The sequence below is a fragment of the Muntiacus reevesi genome, chromosome 4 (assembly GCF_963930625.1).
Source record: "Muntiacus reevesi chromosome 4, mMunRee1.1, whole genome shotgun sequence".
Classification (NCBI taxonomy): Eukaryota; Metazoa; Chordata; class Mammalia; order Artiodactyla; family Cervidae; genus Muntiacus; species Muntiacus reevesi.
The window spans coordinates 20131535-20151224 of NC_089252.1; the positions used below are offsets into that span (position 1 = coordinate 20131535).

At 39.4% G+C, this 19690-nt stretch overlaps 1 protein-coding gene across 1 annotated transcript in view; it reads right to left on the reverse strand.

Moving 5' to 3' along the window:
* Positions 1-869: 869 nt before the first annotated feature.
* The window catches only part of ELP2 (elongator acetyltransferase complex subunit 2), a 47607-nt gene continuing 28786 nt past the window's right edge, over positions 870-19690 (reverse strand). Inside the window, exons 13-22 of the mRNA XM_065932350.1 lie at positions 18800-18988; positions 16641-16710; positions 16013-16108; positions 15813-15870; positions 15176-15248; positions 9261-9453; positions 5455-5576; positions 3648-3781; positions 3033-3146; positions 870-1432 (exon numbers count right to left, since the gene is read on the reverse strand). Coding sequence (XP_065788422.1) covers positions 1276-1432; positions 3033-3146; positions 3648-3781; positions 5455-5576; positions 9261-9453; positions 15176-15248; positions 15813-15870; positions 16013-16108; positions 16641-16710; positions 18800-18988 — 1206 coding nt within the window. The 3' untranslated portion in view covers positions 870-1275. The remainder of the gene's footprint in view (positions 1433-3032; positions 3147-3647; positions 3782-5454; positions 5577-9260; positions 9454-15175; positions 15249-15812; positions 15871-16012; positions 16109-16640; positions 16711-18799; positions 18989-19690) is intronic.

Genomic DNA, 19690 nt, shown 5'->3' on the forward strand with positions numbered 1-19690 from the left:
CGCTGAGATGGGTTCTAAATGTAAACTGCACTTTGTAGGATACAACGATTTCATATACAAGGGTAAAATATCTTCGTAACTTTTTATATTGTCTGTTAAAATGATCCTATTTGGGATATACTGGGTTAAAACAAAATAACTGGGTCATCAAAATAAATTACACCTCTTTTTACTTTATGTGGGTACTAGAAGAATTTAAAGTACATAGGTGGCTCACACTGTATTTCTGTTGGACTAAAAATAGCAGCTAGTTCTGCTCTAAAAACTTTCATTTAGACTAAGTATCACTGAACTCCTCTGGAAGCAAAATGTCCTGTTAGATAACAGCATAAAGTCCCACCACTCCCTCTTCCGGCACATTTATTACGTACAGTGTGCGTTTAAGGGGCAGTCTGCCAGGCGGCTCGTTTCCACGGGGTCAGATGCCTCCAGCTTCACAGGCTCTCCCGCACCCTCTGAGCCTCTCCCCACCCAGTTCCCGAGCGAGTGTTCAGCTCTGGTGGCCCACTTCCCAAACCTCCGCGGGCACACCCAATACTCTTTCTGGCGTGTTCTTCTGTTCCTACTGCTCACTCCCCCTGGGGACATCCTTCACTCTCATGACTTCATCCTTCCTCTCATGATTCCTCCATGTGACCTCACAGAGGTTCAGATGATTCGGAACTCTACTTTCCAGCCCCTTCATCTGTCAGTTTAAATGCTGGGATGTTCTACTTTAAGTCAAACCCTGAAGGAACAGGAGAAGGGAGGGACTGCAGTTCAAACTCACAACCACCTGCCAAGTTCCTAGAATGGCTGGTATGCACTGGGAGGAAGGAGTCAAGACCACACTTTGTGTGGTCCATTTATTTACAAAGACTGTTAAAATCTGGGTTTTATCTCTTTACTTTTTAGGTCCTCCCTCAGAAGAGGGCAGTGAATAATAAAATGTCCCAAACAGCAGCATATGAAAACAGAAGACGAAAATAACAGAATTAGGCAAATTTGGTCATGAAGAAAGCAGGGACAGAGGCTCTCAATCAGAAACACACAGATGCAGGTCTGAATCCCTGAAAGCATGGGTGAGGTTCTGAGAGTGTGTGCATATATAAACATTTTGAGAAAAGAGTCTGCAGCTTCCATCTTATTTCAGAGGGTCTGAGACTCATATAAGGACTACTGCCATAAGGCTTAAAAACAAAACTCGATGCAAGTACGAGGTAAAGAAAGGCTGTCCATTTACACGTTGAATACTTTCAGACACTGACGGGTACACGCTTGTATTCACTAAGCCCACTACAGCGCACACCTGTCGACTCTGTGTATCTTCACAGTATGATCTTCACCACAGCTTGCAAACTGCAACCATTCAGCACCTTCTCCTTGATTCTGTTCAGTCTTTCCATTACAATTCTTCCAGCATAATTTTTTGATAGCAAGTGTATGACTTTGGCTAAAACAAAGAGAAATCATGAGATGAACATATGCTATGACTATGAAACATTTTACTGGCTGCTCAATTCATATTAATAAAATTAGTATGCTCTTCCTATTAGTGTTGTTAACATAAATGGAAGTCAAAACCTAAACATCAAGATGTGCTATCACTAACAGTTTAGCAGTTTTATTTTAACCTTGAAAACATCTTACTTACCAACCAAGGACACCACCAAAAACAGCAAGAAATAGACAATGCATTTCTGTCAAATTTTGCTTTAATGATCAGTGGAATTCAAGAGATGGCTATTGAAATTAAGTCTTTCAGGCAACATTACTACTGATTTGGTAACTGTAATGTTAGCAATCCAAATAATATAAAGTAAGTCAGGAATCAATTCTTGCAAATCCAAAGTCATCATAATGACACAAAAAATTTTTTAATGAGAAATTCAAATTCTGTACATGCCCCTGCCCGTGCCTCCTAAGGGGCTTCCTGGCAGCATCGCGCTTTCAGGTCACGGAAGTGGTCTGGGCGCCAGGCAGAGGCCGTGAGCACCGTGGGCAGGGCAAGGTGAAAGGGAGGGAGGGAAGGGAGGGGAGGCCGGCCAGAGAGAACATTTCAGATGCCTGAAATATGGAATTTCATTGGCTACCTCTTAGGTAAGCCAGCAGCATGAACTGTTTCAACAGCCAAACCCAGCCTCAGAGACGTGGAAGTGGAGCCATGAGAGAAGCAGTGACGAATCAGATCTCATTTTAATATACCTAAATAAATACAATCATCATAAGCATTAACATGCTTTGCTGATAAGGAGACAAACTCCTCTGAAAGAAATAGCTTATACAATACATGTCTCTTGTCATCAAGTCAGTGACCTTGCTCATGGTGCTGTTGTTTGGAACTGTATTTGAGTTATATTTTGGATAGTTTAAACATATGAATGTTGAAGAATCCTAAAAAAAAAAAAAACTAACACAGAATGATGTGTGACATTTTTTGCAAGTCTCGTCGTTTCTAATGCATAAACGGGTGAAGTTGATTGACAAGCGATCCCTGCTGTCCAGGCAGGCGTTTGAAGAGGCGGCGATGAGCAGCAGGCGCTCTGAGCCAGCAGAGGCGGCACCCGGGCCCAAGGCTCAGAGCCCTCACTCTGCCTGAAGCGGGGTCACAGGGCTGGGAGCGGCACCTGGTGGTTTGCTCCATTTTGGGAGCTCAGCTGAAGTATTCAAACATGAGATCTGGCTACCAAACACAGTCTATAATATTTCCAAAAAAATCACCAACATTCTGAATCAAATTTTCCTAAGATTCTACTGTGGTCACATTCTGAAACCCATCATTTTGAAATTCATTTTCATCTCCAATGTGTTATCTCTAAGGATAATATCAGGCAAACCAGCCATGTGGTCAAATAAACTTTTTAAAAATAAGTGCAGTATAGTAACAAATGTCAATTTCAAGAAACTATCATAAAACACAGAGGTACCAATTGGAGATAAGCACCAGGAATGGATTTGTATTCTACTCCACACAAATGAGGCATGCGATTTGCTGCTAAAGACTCCAACGATGTCTATCTGATCTGGTGGAAGCAAAAACAGGAAAGAAATACCTTTGACTTGTTTCTACACAGCGGATCCAGTCGTTTATTTCTGGAACTTGATCGGTCTTTTTCCAGGAGTATAAACAAATCTTTCCACACTCTAATCCTACTGCAACCACGTATCTGTTTTTAAGAGAAGGGTGAAGACTGATTAATTTAGCATGAATTTCTTCAGGGTTCCCGACTACCTCTGGCTGAAAGGACTCTGTTTGGACCCAGGATCCAGCGTGCTGCTCTGCTGCGCACTCGAGAAGCCGCCTCTCCATCAGGGGTGCACAGTTCTACCTCTGTCCCTGGTGGGCAAGGCCCGCGAGCCAGCGCTTCCCTGGCTGGCTGTGGGGCCCTCAGGCTACTAAAGATACTTGTTACAGAGAAAGTATCACCATCTACCATTTGGTAAAATAAGAACCTTTGAGCCACATTCCTCATCTCTATTTCACCACTCTAAATACCATCAAGTTCTATCAATCTAGAAATTCTTATGAGAAACATAAGCATTATTTAAAAAAATAGTTAACTTGGAAGCTGAAAGAACCCACAGATTAAAGTATAAGAGGGCTATACATTGAGACTAAGTGGTCTTCTTAAAGAAACATGCGATGAGGCCCCCACACCGAGACTGACCGTTGGGAAAGGTTAAGCAGCGGGCAGACGCTGACGGCGGTCACAGCTCCACCCACGTCCAGGACGGAGGAGCAGGGCCCGATGCTCTGCTCGATGGCGTCATCGCTGGAATCGCACTCACCCCAGACAACCACCTAGCACAGACAGATCAAACTCTGTAACGCTTTCTCTCTGCAAGGTTTCCGTTAATGGCAATGTGTTAGCGTTTCAATGGCATAGGTGACACTGAAATTTTTTAATTCATCATTTTCATTTGTGATCCAGGACTTCTGAGCATTTCAAGCATCACAGAGAAGCCACCTGTAGCAGATACAAGTCTGAGATCTCAACGACCCAAGTGTGCTGGGCCAAAGTCGACTGTCCCTGCTCAGAGGCCTGCTCTTTATACTCAGGAAACCAGTTCCGATCCAGTGAGATTCGGTCCACCGAGGTGCCTATGCATTCCCCCAAGAAATTACCTTAAAATGTATGAGACCAACCAAGTCCCTGGCTCTTCCTCTACGCCCCACCCCAGCTCAGAGAATCAGCTCAGCTCTCAGGAGGCCCCAACCTTGATGATGCTAATCTAAGAAATGAGGCTTTCTTGGAAGCTCAGGCCTCGAAGGGGTGTGAATGGTCACAAAGAAATGGAGAGGGCAGTGAAACAGACAAGAGCTGCAACTTTAGGACCAAAGAGACACTCTGAGCAGAAGACTCTGCCCAGGCAAGCAGAAAGGCATTCCTGAGACTGCCTGATGGACAATGCTTCGTCCATTTCAGCCGTGACCTGTCTCTGAGTCACAGCTGGGCCGTCTGCTGCCAGGCCTGACCGTGGAGGGTAGAGGCAGCCCTGCTGCCTTGCAGAGACCAGGCAGAGAAACACTGGGGAGACATGGATACGCCAGTGAGAGGGGCGAAGGGCTTGAGAGTGCGCATCAGAGGCCGACACTTCCGTGTCACTGAGTAACATGCCATCAGTCCTCTGCTTCAGTAATACCACGATTAGGACTGAGAGGGCAGGACAGGAAAGGAGATGCTCAGGTGCCTCAGACCTCTAGTCTGCAGTAACTGCAGAGAAGGAAAGGATATATATATTTTTTTAACATTTTAAAATAACTTTTATTTCTAATCACAGTTACACACAGAATTTTTAATAGTAAGAAATAACAAACGATATATTGGAAATGAAAATTTCCATTCAAACTTCCCAACCCACCCCATCAACATCCTCATCCACCTAATCACCTTCTCTTTATAGCCATGCTGTTTAGTTGCTCAGTCATGTACAACTCTGTGATCCCATGGATGTTTTAAAGAGCTTGAACACTAGAGGAAAGACGGCCAAGCAAACATTTCCCAGAGAACAAGGGCAAGGGGCAAGGCCAAAAACCTATTGCTCGCTCACTTATCCTGATTTTTTTCAAAGCTTGGGACATACACACTCACACACCCCACCTCCTCCAATGAATGAAAAGATAAAACAATTATTCACAGAATTTAAAATTCATACAAGTATGAAAAAGAAAAGTATGGATAGTCTTAACCCATTTCATGGACTACTTTTCTCCCACTGGGGCCATGTGATATTAGTAATGAGTCTGAAGAGTCTCCTCTGTAGGTGATATTTCAGAGACATGTATTTATAGAATTTAACAAGTAAGAAAAATCTTTTTATGTATGCATATGAAAAATACAGGAGGGAACACATAAACTGGATTTTAAAAACCATATTAGAAAATTCGGATTACTTGTGTTTTTTTTTAATCCAAAGATACCTGTAATATTATTATCTTACATTTGAAAAAATACAAAGTTAAAACAAAATTACCTTTCTGTCCCGACTTCCAGTAAAGAAATACTTGCCATCCGGACTCCAGTCACAGGACCAAATAATCCTGCTGTGCACTGCGGTGACCTTGTTAGTGAAGGCAAAGAGGCTGAAGACTGGGTCTGAAAGAAACACGTTCATGCACTGCTCTCAGGGTGGAGAGACCTGGTTTTTCCTTGTTAGAAAGTTATGTTTAAGTGCCATATAAATCATGTAATTTAGTCATCAATCTATACACATAAATGGATGTCTTTTACAACAGATCAAGGCCAGGGAGCAGACTCCTCACCAGAAGACTAGACTATGGGAATACATTTATTTTTCTAGTAGGAAATGATATTATACTGATTAGTCACTCTTTAGTGACTGATGTGAACTCTTTATTGCCAATCAGACTTAAATTGAAGAAAAGTATGTACGGAAAACCACTAGACCATTCAGGTATGACCTAAATCAACTCCTTTACGATTATACAGTGGAAGTGACAAATAGATTCTGATAGACAGAGTGCCTGAAGAACTATGGATGGAGGTTTGTGACACTGTACGAACAGGAGGCAGTGATCAAGACTACTCTCAAGATAAAGAAATGCAAAAAGGCAAAATGGCTGTCTGAGGAGGCCTTACAAATAGCTATGAAAAGAAGAGAAGCTAAAGGCAAAGGAGAAAAGGAAAGATATACCCATTTGAATGCAGAGTTCCAAAGAACAGCAAGGAGAGATAAGAAAGCCTTCCTCAGTGATCCATGCAAAGAAATAGAGGAAAACAATAGAATGGGAAAGATTAGAGATCTCTTCAAAAAATTAGAGATACCCCTTTTCATGCAAAGATGGGCACAATAAAGGACAGAAATGATATGGATCTAACAGAAGCAAAAGATATTAAAAGGTGGAAAAAAAAAAAAGAAGAGGAGGCAAGAATACACAGAAGAACTACAAAAAAGATCTTCACGACCCAGATAATCACAATGGTATGATCACTCACCTAGAGCCAGACATCCTGGAATGTGAAGACAAGTGGGCCATAGGAAGCATCACTAAGAACAAAGCTAATGGAGGTGATGGAATTTCAGGGGAGCTATTTCAAATCCTAAAAGATGATGCTGTGAAAGTGCTGCACTCAATATGCCAGCAAATTTGGAAAACTCAGCAGTGGCCATAGGACTGGAAAAGGTCAGTTTTCATTCCAAACCCAAAGAAAAGCAATCCCAAAGAATGCTCAAACTACTGCACAATTGCACTCATCTCACACGCTAGTAAAGTAATGCTGAAAATTCTCCAAGCCAGGCTTCAACAGCACGTGAACCATGAACTTCCAGATGTTCAAGCTGGTTTTCGAAAAGGCAGAGGAACCAGAGATCAAATTGCCAACATCTGTTGGATCATTGAAAAAGCAAAAGAGCTCCAGAAAAACATCTATTTTTGCTTTATTGACCATGCCAAAACCTTTGACTGTGTGGACTACAACAAACTGTGGAAAATTCTTAAAGAGATGGGAGTACCAGACCACCTGACCTGCCTCTTGAGAAATCTGTATGCAGGTCAAGATGCAACAGTTAGAACTGGACATGGAACAACAGACTGGTTCCAAATCAGGAAAGGAGTACATCAAGGCTGTATACTGTCATCCTGATTATTGAACTTGTATGCAGAGTACATCATGAGAAATGCTGAACTGGATGAAGCACAAGTTGGAGTCAAGATTGCAGGAAGAAATGTCACAAAGCTCAGATATGCAAATGACACCATCCTTATGGCAGAAAGTGAAGAACTAAAAAGCCTCTTGATGAAACTGAAAGAGAAGAGTGAAAAAGTTGGCTTAAAACTCAACATTCAGAACACTAGGATCATGGCATCTGGTCCCATCACTTCATGGGAAACAGATGGGGAAACAGTGGAAACAGTGACAGACTTTATTTTCTTGGGCTCCAAAATCACTGCAGATGATGACTGCAGCCATGAAATTAAAAGACGCTTGCTTCTTCGAAGGAAAGTTATGACCAACCTAGACAGCATATTAAAAAGCAGAGACACTACTTGGCCAACAAAGGTCCGTCTAGTCAAAGCTATGGTTTTTCCAATAATCATGAATGGATGTGAGAGCTGGACTATATAGAAAGCTGAGCACTGAAGAACTGATGCTTCTGAACTGTGATGTTGAAGAAGACTCTTGAGTCCCTTGGACAGCAAGGAGATCTAACCAGTCCATCCTAAAAGAAATCAGTCCTGAATATTTATTGGAAGGACTGATGCTGAAGCTGAAACTCCAATACTTTGGCCACCTGATGCGAAGAACTGACTCATTGGAAAAGACCCTGATGCTGGGAAAGATTGAAGGCGGGAAAAGAAGGGGATGACAAAGAATGAGATGGTTTGATGGCATCACCAACTCAATGGACATGAGTTTGAGTAAGCTCTGGGAGCTGGTGATGGACAGGGAGGCCTGGCATGCTTCAGTCCATGGAGTTGCAAAGAGTCAGCCACAACTGAGCAACTGAACTGAACTGAACTGAAGTGACTGATGTAAAACATCTTCTGGACACTTAACTAAAAGTTCAGTTGATGCCTACAGAAGAAGCCTCAAGAAATTTAACTTACTCAGGAAGTAGCCAGATCTCTGTATTAAGCTATGGAAAAAAAAGAATAATGCACCCTTAAACAATGTAAAAACAAACAAACAAACTTAAAAAAACTTTTCCTTTGTAAGATTCTAAGTGTAGGGTAACTAACTTCTAGCCCTCACAGGGACTAAAACCTAAATGACCTAACTGTGTATCAAGGGAAGACTAATATATCTATTAATCAATAATCCACAAAGATATAACACATTATAATATAGATTTGTTATTAGCCTCACTTTAACTTTAAAAAGTAAAGTATACATGTTAGGAAATCACTGGTTGCAAATGAAATCAGTCTGTTTTAACATATACTGCTCAGTATCTGTTATAGTATTTGGCATTCTCTAAAATATAAAAAACCCAAAGAACTAAAAACATCAGAAGTCAAATTGATGTAGGTTTTAATTAATGAAAAAATTAAAAGCAGGATTCAACAACACAAAAGTACTTTAAACACTCTCTAGATTTTACCCACTCACTGAAACTGGAAGAATAATAGGCTATTGCTCTAAGTACACAAAGGAAACTTTTCTTTCTTTTTCAGTGTTTTTTCATTTTATGCCAGGTCCAAAGTAGAAGGCAGGTAGGTGTGTTAACATCTTGCCCAGGGTTCATGTTATTCACAAATATTAGTTCCTCGGTCATGTCCAACTCCATGGTCTGCAGCCTGCCAGACTGCTCTGTCCATGGGATTCTCCAGACAAGAATACTGGAGTGGGTAGCCATTCCCTTCTTCAGGGGATCTTCCTGACCCAGGGATCAAATCTGGGTCTCCTGCATAGCAGGCGGATTCTTTACCATCTGAGCCACCAGGGAAGCCAAGTGGATGTCTAAATCATCAGTGTGAAAGAGGTGGGTAATTTAACTGTATAGTCATTATTCCTGTCCCATAAAATCCTCAGTATATATCATCCATTTGGTTTTAAGGTGGCATTCTGTAACCATCTGCAAAGTCTAAATTTTGTACATACAGATTTTTATGCTTCTTTAACAGAGATATTTGAAAACCTTACCATCCTTACAAGGAAGGTCAAGTATTCCTCAATTGTCACAAAACTCTGAAAGACTCCCAGTAACCAGACTCTGGCCTTCACCCTGTTATCATTTCACTTTACCCACAGCCGCTCAAAGTGGGTACATGGACATAACTGTCTCACTAGTACTCTTCCCAGCCAGGAGCTGTTTACCTAACTCGGGTGGGATTGTGTCCTGCCTCTTCCACAGTGACCAGGTTCGATCTCTGGAAACAGCTAGTAAGAACTTGTCATCAGGAGAGAAGGCCATCTGTGTGACAGTCAAACTGTGGAAGATTAAATTCTGCACCTGCTTCCAAGATGCAGTGTTCCAGAGAATGATAGCGGCATGCTCTTTCTTGGCTGCCTGTAGGACAGAGATGAAACAATAAAGCAATGTGAGTGAGATAAACTGGAAAAAAACAAACAAAACCACTTTTCAAAGTAACACATTGCTTCTACAGTATTCTTCATGTATCTGCATAAATAAAAACCACAAATTCTAAGAAGATACTATAAATTCTATAAGCAGGTGTAACCCCTGAGAAGAGACAGACTGGGATTAGAAATGACGAATGATTAGAGACTGGCAGTGGAATCAGAATTTTTAAAATTATAATTAACATACAATATTTTACCTTGTTATTGACTGTGTTCCCTATGTGCACCTTACATCCCTGTGACTTATTTTGAAACTGTGAAGTATTGTGTAACTGCAAGTTTATACCTCTTATACCCCTATTTCCATCATCCGTCCACCCTGCCGAAAATACCTGGTCTGTTCCCTGTATCAACGAATCTGCTTCTGTTTTGTTTGTCCACTTGTTTTGGTTTTTTGGATTCCACATATAAATGAAATCATTGTCTTTCTCTGTCTGACTTATTTACTTATTTCACTTAGCATAATACCCTCCAGGTCTATCCATGGTGCCACAAATGGAAAGATTTCATTCTTTTTCTAATGGCTGGCTAATATTGCACATTCAAGTGTGCACACACCCCACCCCTTCCTAGTCATTCCTTTATCAACAGACACTTTGGTTGCTTCCATATCTTGTCTATTGCAAATAAAGCTACAATGAACACAGGGGTACATTTATCTTCATAAATTATCGTTTTTGTTTTCTTTGGATAAATACCCAAAAGCAGAATTGCTGGATCATATGGTGTAGTTCTATTTTAATTTTTTGAGGAGCTGCCATACTAAGTATGTATTTTACATAATTTTACAAGTATGTATTGTATTTTTACAAAATACATTTCTGTATTAACTGTGTAATTAGTAGTTAAGAGACTTTCACTTCTGGCCCATACGAAGTAACAGGGACCAGATTTACTATCTTGTATGAAAAAAACTAAAAGATCAAACAAAATACATGAAACAATGGCACTCCAAAATACTTGATGTCTGGCAACAATGAAGAGTTACCCCTAAGGGACAAAAAGAATCACAGAGTAGAAAAAACAAAAAAACAAAAGAACATCACTGAACCCTATGACAACATCAAGCAGCCAAATATAGGTGTAACTATGGTCTGCAAAAGGATGAAAAGAAAAAATACTTAAAAAGCTAATGGCCCTCAAATTTGATGAAAACAATAAACCAAAAGATCCAAGAAGTTCAATAAAACTCATGCACAAGAAACAGGAAGAAAATTATACCAACAATAATCAAATTGTTTAAAACCAGTGATAAACAAAAAACTGCACATGGAGGGGGAAAAACCCATTACTGAGTAACAAAAAAAAATTACACTGGACTTCTCATCCAAAGCAACGCAAGTCAGAAGAAAATAAAACAACATTTTTAAAGTACAGAAAAGAAAACAAACAATTCTTTACCTACCATAAGCACAGTTCAAAAATGAAGGAGACATATATATTTTCCAGGCAAGCAAAAACTGAAAAAATTCCTAACCAGCAGAACTACATTATAAAAAATGCTAGAGAATATCCTGCAGGCAGAAGGAAAATTATATCTGATGGAAAAACTTTTTTATTATTTAAATCTCTTTAGGGATAATTGATTATTAAAGCAAAAATAATAGTATCATGGGATTTCTGTAAAGAAGCAAAATGTACAAAAACAATACCACAAAGTAGGAGGAAATGAAGGTATACTTATTTTCTCATGAACAGTGCATATTACTTGATGCTAAACTGTGGTAAAGACACATACTATAAACTGTGAAACAACAAATAAAATAACACAACAAAGAAATGAAATGAAAGATAGTGAAATGAAAGAAGTGAAATGAAATTATAAAAAGTAATTATTTCACCAAAAATAAGTAAAATGGATCAAAGAACAGATGGATTAAGCAGAAAACAAATGGCAAGATGATAAAGTAAATCTATCATATCAATTATTACATTAAATTCAAATAGTCTAATAAACACCCCTATTAAAATGAAAGATTATCAGGACAAGAAAAACACAAGATCCAACTATATGCTGCCTCCAAGAAATCCACTTGAGATAAAAGTTAACAAATAACTTAAAAGTAAAATGATGAAAAAAGACACATAACTCAAGCACTACTCAAAAGAAAGCCGGGGAATTCCTGGCATCCAAGGTAAGGACTCCATACTTTCAATGCAGGTGACATGGGTTCAATCCCTGGTCAGGGAAATAAAATGGTGCAAGCCTCGCAGTGTGGCCAAATAAAGAAAGAAAGCTGGAGTGCCTGTATTAACATCAGACAGAGTGGATTTCAGAGCACAAACTATTATCAGAAATAATGAGTTTAATTTCATAATAATAAACTAATCAGTTAACTAAGAGAACATAACGATCATAAATGTTAGGCTCTAACATCACAGCTTCAAAACACACAGTACAATATTAGGAACTAACAACAGAGCTTCAAAACACATAGAGTACACACTGAACGCACTGCAAAGATTAAAAGACAGGCTCATAATTGTCATGAGAGATTTCAAAATGCCACTCACAAAAGAACCAAACGAGCAAAGATAGTAATACTATCAACCAATATAAGTCATATTTGTCAGAACACTCCACCCAACAGAAACAGAATCCACCTTCTTCAAGAGAACACGGAAATTTACCAAGATTAAATTTCAAATGACAGAAGCTATACTTTACTTTTTAAACAAAATGAAATTAAACTAGAAATCAGTAACAGAAAGATATCTTAAAAATACTTAGTATATGGAAATCAATGTATTTCAAAATAACCTATAGTTAAAAAATAAAAGATGGAAGAAATTAGAAAGTATTTTTAACTGAGTGAAAATGAAAACACAACATACCAAAATTTGCAGAATGCCTCAAAAGCAATACTTAGAGGAAAACTTAACAGCGCTAACACCTATCCAGAAGCAAGGATTGAGGGCTGGGTGAAATGGGTGAAGAGTCAAAAGGTACAAACGTCCAGCTACAAATAACTAAGTCAGGGGGAAATAATGTATAGCATGGCAATTATCACCAACACTGCACTGCATATTTGAAAGTTGCTGAGATCTTTTAAGTCCTCAGCACAAGAAAAAACTTTTTCTTCTAACTATGTATGATGATGGATGTTAGCTATGGGGCATCACTTCCCAAATGTAAACAAACGTCAAATCATTATGCCGTACACCTGAAACTAATACAATGTTATATATGCCAGTTACACCTCAATAAAAATAATAATTTTAAAAAATGTATATATATATAGATCATGAGCAGGAATGCAAAGCTGGTTCAACATTTGAAAAATCATTCAATGTAATTCATCATATTAATAAATTAAAAGGGAAAAAACATATGACATGCCAACAAAGAAAAAAATTTGACAAAATCTAACATCCATTCTTGATAAAAACTCTGCAAACTAGGAACTGTAGTGAGATTTTGCAACCTGATAAAGAATTAGAGTCATAATGCACAGCAAACATCATGCTTAATAATGTAGATTTTTGAGTCAGGTGAAGGTACTTCGATTCTACACAAGAAGCACAAACTCAACACAGAACAAAGTTGATAAATTAGACTTCACCAAAACATAAACTTCTGCCCTCTGAAAAAACACTGCTTAGAAAATGAAAAGACAAGTCACTGGTGAAAATCATCTACATAGCAAGTATCTGATAAAGGAGTATCCAGTGTATATAAAGAACTTTTCAAAATTCAGTAATAAGAATACAATAGAGAACTGGGCAAAAGATTTGAATGGATACTTCAACAAAGAAGATACACAGATGGAAAACTAGCACATGAAAAAATTCTTAACATCATTAATCATTAGGGAAATGCAAATTACAGGTACAGTGAGATATTACAAAAGTATCAGAATGGTAAAAGTTAAAAACATTGACAACATCATGTCCTGTTGAAGGTGTGGAGCACCTGAAACTCTCATACGTTGCCAGTGGGACTGTAACGTAGTACAACCACTTTGGAAAACGGTTTGTTAGTTTCTTAAAAATTTAAATATATATCTACCATACTCAGCAATTCCACTCATATGTATTTGCTCAAGAGACATGAAAGCATATTCTATGCAAAGACTTGTACACAAAGTTTATAACTATACTGGTAAATAATCTCCCTGTAAAGCGGGGGAGACCTGTGTTCGATCCCTGGGTTGGGAAGATCCACTGGAGAGGGGCACGGCAACCCTCTCCAGAACTCCTGCCTGGAGAACCCCTGTGGACAGAGGAGCCTGGCGGGCTACGGTCCATGGGATTGCAAACAGTTGGACACGACTGAGTGACTAAGCACAGCACAGCCCAGGATTGGGGTTGATGGTATCTTCACTATCATGACTGTAGTGATGATTTCACAGGTGTAAACATATATCAAAATTTATCGAACTGTCCAACTTTCAAAGTGCAATTTATAGTACACTTTGTTGCTGTTCATTTGCTAAGTCGTGTCCAACTCTTTGCCATCCCATGGACTGCAGCAGGCTTCCTTGTCCTCCACAATCCCCCAGAGTTTGCTCAAGTTCACGTCTATTGAGTCAGTGATGCTATCTAACCATCTCATCCTCTGCTGCTCTCTTCTCCTTTAGTACACTCATGACACCTAAATAAAACAGCTACAGAATGCTAGCTTAAAAGAGAAATGCCCATACTTGTTACAAGTGAGCCAATTTGAAAAGGAGAAAATAATTATATGGTTAACAGTGCTCTACGACACAAAAAAGTTTGCTCAATAGAAGCACAGCTGTTATTGCTATTATTCCCTATTCCTCCCAAAGGCCCCTTATTAACAGAAAGAATAATTCTCAGGACCACCCTCACAAAGAGGACAATAAACAGAGGGGTGGGGGAAAAAGAGCATGACACTATTTCTTAGGATGACCCTCAACTCAACACAGACAAAGAAGAAACAGCAAGAAGCCACAGCAAGAGCACGGACAAAAAACAAACATACAGAAAAAACCCAAAACAAAGAAAGCCAAAGGCGGCCACCCAGGTGGGCAGCTCTCACCATCCTGCTCAAAACAAGTAAATAAATGTATTTTCTTCTTTAAAACAAGTAGATACACTTGAGGAAATTCAGAGGAATATGTGGGTCTCAGATCCTTCACATAATCCTCCACAGTATATAAATACTGAAGAGCAAGTTCAAAATCATTCTCCAAGGCCAGTGTCTCAAGTGCACAATTCTGGAGAGCCACCTACTGACGGCTCGCTGAGCGGGCTGCCCCCTGCCTCACCACAGCATGGGGCAAGGGACTTGGCTCCCTTAGGTCAGCACCCGGAGTGGCCCCGAGAAATGGGCAGATGGAACACACACGGGGTTTCGCCTTCCCCTGTGTCTCCAGGACTCCCATTACTAAAAATTTTTATCACATTTTAGGTCTAATTTTCAGATATTTGATTAAATAGCTTTTGAGTAGGGGAATACTCGGCTCAAGCCAAGTACTGAAAAACAAAAATGTGCACTGAGACAGATTTAAAAGGCAACTGCAAGCTTTTGCAGAGGCAGATGGAAAAGAGGCAGAGAAAGCAAGATTCAGAAAAATCAGGCACCTGTGGCCTTTCATGTCAAATTCTGCCTGCATCACTAAGCTTGCAGGAGCCTGATTTAAATAACCTGTGACCAAGCAGAATAGAAAAGTAACGTTCCCTACCTTACAAGCTGAGGCAAGCAGAGTCTTTGAATTGCTACAAGCAACACAAAATATTTCATAGCCATGTCCATATCTAAAATTCAAAAAGAGAAAATGGATGACCCTGTATTAGGAAATGTATCTATTCTCATGCTGCAAAATTTTTTAATGTGAAAAGATTAACTTTAATCTCTCTAGCTAACACACAGTTCTTTTAAGAAACATTTCTGTAAAGTAGAGTGGAGAAAAATGTAACTCCCTAGCAATAATATAACTTATTCAAACTACTAAATTAAATACAAATTTCCACCCCTCGCCAGTCAGTACAATAAATATTAGTAACAAACCACAGAAAGGTTCAGATAGGGAACCACTGTAGGGGAAAAAAAAATAGTTTTTTTTTTTTTTAAAAGGCGCTATGCCTCTCTACTTTAAAAAAATCAAAACCAATACATCTAGAAACTATAATACATGGCATTATAAAAATCTAAGTAAAGCTTGAGTCTCACCCCTTATGAACTCTACCAAGAGATCTTTAGATCTGGGGGTGCGGGAATGTAGCTAAGAGGAAAGCAAAAGAGAAATCCAAATTTTGGGAGGGAAAATATCACAAGTAAGGATAGAATCAGACCAAAGAGCTAAGTATAGTTTAACTTACAGTTTTTGAACTTCAGGCCACAAAGTATTTTGCAGCAGATGGTCCTCAGTGGGAGGTTCTATAATAAATTTACAGTGTTGCAGTTAATTTTCCTATTTTCATGCAAGTGAATTCTGAAGCACGTATTTAGGTCAGCAGTGACAGATGCCATACTATGTGTACTAATGATTCTAGTAAACCATACTTTTGCCTTTTCTTACCAGTAAGTAAGGAGGGTTGGAAGGCCACCTGGTGATACTCGAAACCAGCACTATTTAACAGCTCCTCTTCATCAGAAGGCTGAGAAGCCATATCTCCTAGTTTAAAAGAAATGTCAACATCATGAACATGGTCCCATCTTTGTGTCTCCTACACACATCCCAATGTTAAGGCCACCAGTGAGAAAGTGGTGGCCCGTCAAGAGAGGGTAATTCAACGTTGTATTCACGTGACTGCAAAGCCAAGGGTATTTCCACTACTCTGGTATTTTCCATATGTGCTGTGGTCAATCTCACAAAAATTCCTCCCTTTTCTTTTGATCGAGTATTTCCCAAACTTTTTATAAACTATGGAACACATTTTTCAGGCAACCCCCATTAGTACCTGGGGTTGTAAGTGCTCCATGAAATGCACTTTGTAAAAGCAGCGCCTATTTCGGGGTATGCAAGGGTACACAGAGTAGTCACCATGAAATATCTGACAGAGAGCAGAGATGCCTGTACTGTGGTTTATAAAGAGGAATCACCTGTAACGAGCACTAGTACACGTTATACAAGTGTGTAACTAGGTGATAAGTACCATTACAGGTTCAGTAATTCTGGAGACGAACTCAGATGAACTCAGCCTTACCCTGAAAGACAGCTTTATTGGACAATCCCAAAGCAGGGACGGTAGCTCCTTCTGGAAGATCACCGTCTTGCTGGAATAAAAAGTGTGAGACATGTCTGAAATGCTAAAAGATACTGTTGCTTCAGGCACCGTGGGGAGGGGGGGGCGGAATGCTAAGCTCATGAGTGCTAAGAAGCGGTGTAAAGACCACTTAACCCGAGGGTATCTGCCCAGGCTTCCATTTCCTGAACCAAGAGATGAAATGCTAGTCCAGCAGACAGGTCCCAGCTAGCCCCAGCCCCAGCTCCCACCCAGCCCATAAAGCTGGGTAGCCTCTCATCCACCAGCTCACTGAACCCTCACAGTTCAGCGGGTTTCAGGGTTTGACAAGGAAAGCGCTGTGATGGCTTCTAGCCAAGAGTGGGCTGAAAATGGAAGGCTTGAACCTTTATTTACAAGAGAGTCTCATGGGTACATGCCTGGTGATGCTCATGCGAACATACGTTTCCCAGGAAGCCACAGTCACAGTATTTTCATTAAACATACTTAAAATTTTGAGTATTTTAAAACTTTCTAACAGACTACTCTTTAAAGTGACAATAATCTGTTTATATGCTGCATATCAATTAAGTTATTACAAGTGAAACAAACACTAACCATCAAAATTGGCACATGTCCGTAAGCTAACAGCATTTCTTAAAATCTAAACTTTAATACAGGGGTTGGAACTGAACACAAACATGAGCAATGGGAATTTAAACTCACCAACACTGGTTACCTGAGACACAGGATGCTTTATTTTAGAAACCAAGAAAATGAAACACCATGGAAAAGAGCAAAAAAGAGGCATTCCTACATATTTAATATGGGAAAAAAATCTAAAAAGCAGCAAGTGGCTTTCCAGTCTATAGGATCTCTGTATCTTGGGACACAGAACTGAATATATACCAGGGACTAACCTCTCATGAAATCCCACCACCACATTCAATCCCTAGAATTGTTAGATCCTCAAACCAATCAGCCCTCCACCATCATGCTCCATCTAAGGACCACAATCCAGGCCCCCTTTTGATATTGTTCTACTGTCCATTAGCATTAGAAACTATGTAACAGAATCTTTCCTCTTCTTTACCTAATCAAGAAAGCCTGTGGCCAGAGGTGTCCATGATACACTCTAGGAAGCGCAGCTGGACATTTCCTTTAAAACGATTCTCCTTTTCTTCTCCAATCTTACCCAGACTGGTGCTAACATCCCTGCCTTCAAAGCCTTTGAGCTCAAAGGTATCCTACTCCCACATCACTCTTTCCCACAAAGCGCATTTCATCACTTCCTTTGTTCAGGACCTGTCGTCAGTACCAGTCTGAACTATGTCTGCCTCCCAGGTCCTCCACCATTAGATCTTTCCCCAGTTCTCCATTTCCCTTGATAACACTTTTCATTCAAGCAGCTCTGTCCACTCCACAGCTCTCTTTCTCTCCTTCCTTCTGCCTATTAAAAGTATACTTACCCTTCTCAAGCTCAGAAGCAAATTTGTGACCCAACTCTTAAGGACTGCAAAAGACTGTATGACATGCATTTCTGTGTAACACAACTACCTGGCTACTTGCCTTCCCTTCCTTCAAAACTGGTTACTTGATAATTTTTATAACCTATGTATTTTTTTATAAGTGCTCAAATCCTTTGTAGAAAGAGGGTAAAAATGAACATTAATAAAACTTACCCCTTTCAAAATTCTAATGAATTCCCATTTTCTCAGTGACACTTCCTTCTTTGACTATTACTTTAGCCAACACAAGATTCAGCAATTAACTGGTTTTATCTAACAATTTTAAGTACATTAGCTCCATGACCCCTACCCCTTATCTACACTGAAATGATAATCTCCTTGAAAATATAACCCATTGTGTTTTATCAGTTACCGAACACAGTGAACTATATATAGTATTTGTACCTTAATATTTTAATTCTTTACAGTGTCTTGGGCTTATCTGTTATAAAATTTCTTATACTAATATTTAAATTATTGCCTGTAGAGTATATGCAGAAATTATCAAGCCAATGATAAAATGATTTGACTTCCTTTCTACCCATATTCTCCATTTAGAGCCTTAGGTAAAACTTCTTTAAAATGTTATATGAAGTGGCAAGATCTACTTAAAACATTTAGGGGAATACTCACATTACAAAGCACACGATTCAGTGACTGACCCGTAATGGCACAAAAATTTTCCACAAAATTCCGAGGTGCAGAAAATACTCGAAGAACTTTTTCATCTGCTCCAGACACAAACTGAAACCTATTGATCATTGCCAAACATTTAAGGTCATATCCATGTATCTGAGGCCTTGCAATTTCATGCCAAGTCACCTGGGTGCCAAAGATTAAAAAAAAATGATCACACGTTTCAAAAACTGAATTCTTTTCAACAAGCAAAGTATCAAACATGAAATCATTCATTATGCCACGGAAATGTGACCATGGGGCAGATTCATCCATGTTGCTGTGTTCATCAACAGTTCAATACTTTTTCTTGCTGAGTAGTATTCCTTTTGTATGGCTATACCACAAATTGTTGATCCATTCACCTACTCAGATATCTGGGGTGTTTCCAGCTGTCTTACTGAGAAAACAGTCACAAACTTTCATGTACAAGTCTCTGTATGAATATATGCGTCTATTTCTCTTGAGTAAACATTTCCTATGGGTGTGATAATTGAATGATGATAGTATAACTTTTAATAAACTGTCAAATTATTTCCCAAAGTGCCTATATATTTTACAATCCCACCACCAGTGTAAGATCCAGCTGCCCACACCCTCATCAGCACTTGTGCAAGTCAGCCTTTCCACATTAATCATTCTAACAGCGGTATATGGTATCTCATTGTAGCTTTAATGTGCATTCCCTAATGGCTAATGGTACTGAAATCTTTTCCTATTCTTATTTTCCATTAATATATCATCTTCAGAGAAATATCTTTTGCCCCATTTACTCCCCCCCACCTTTTTTTTACTGGATTGCTTGTTTTCATTTTTACTGAGTTCTAAAAAGTTCTTTATAGACTCTAG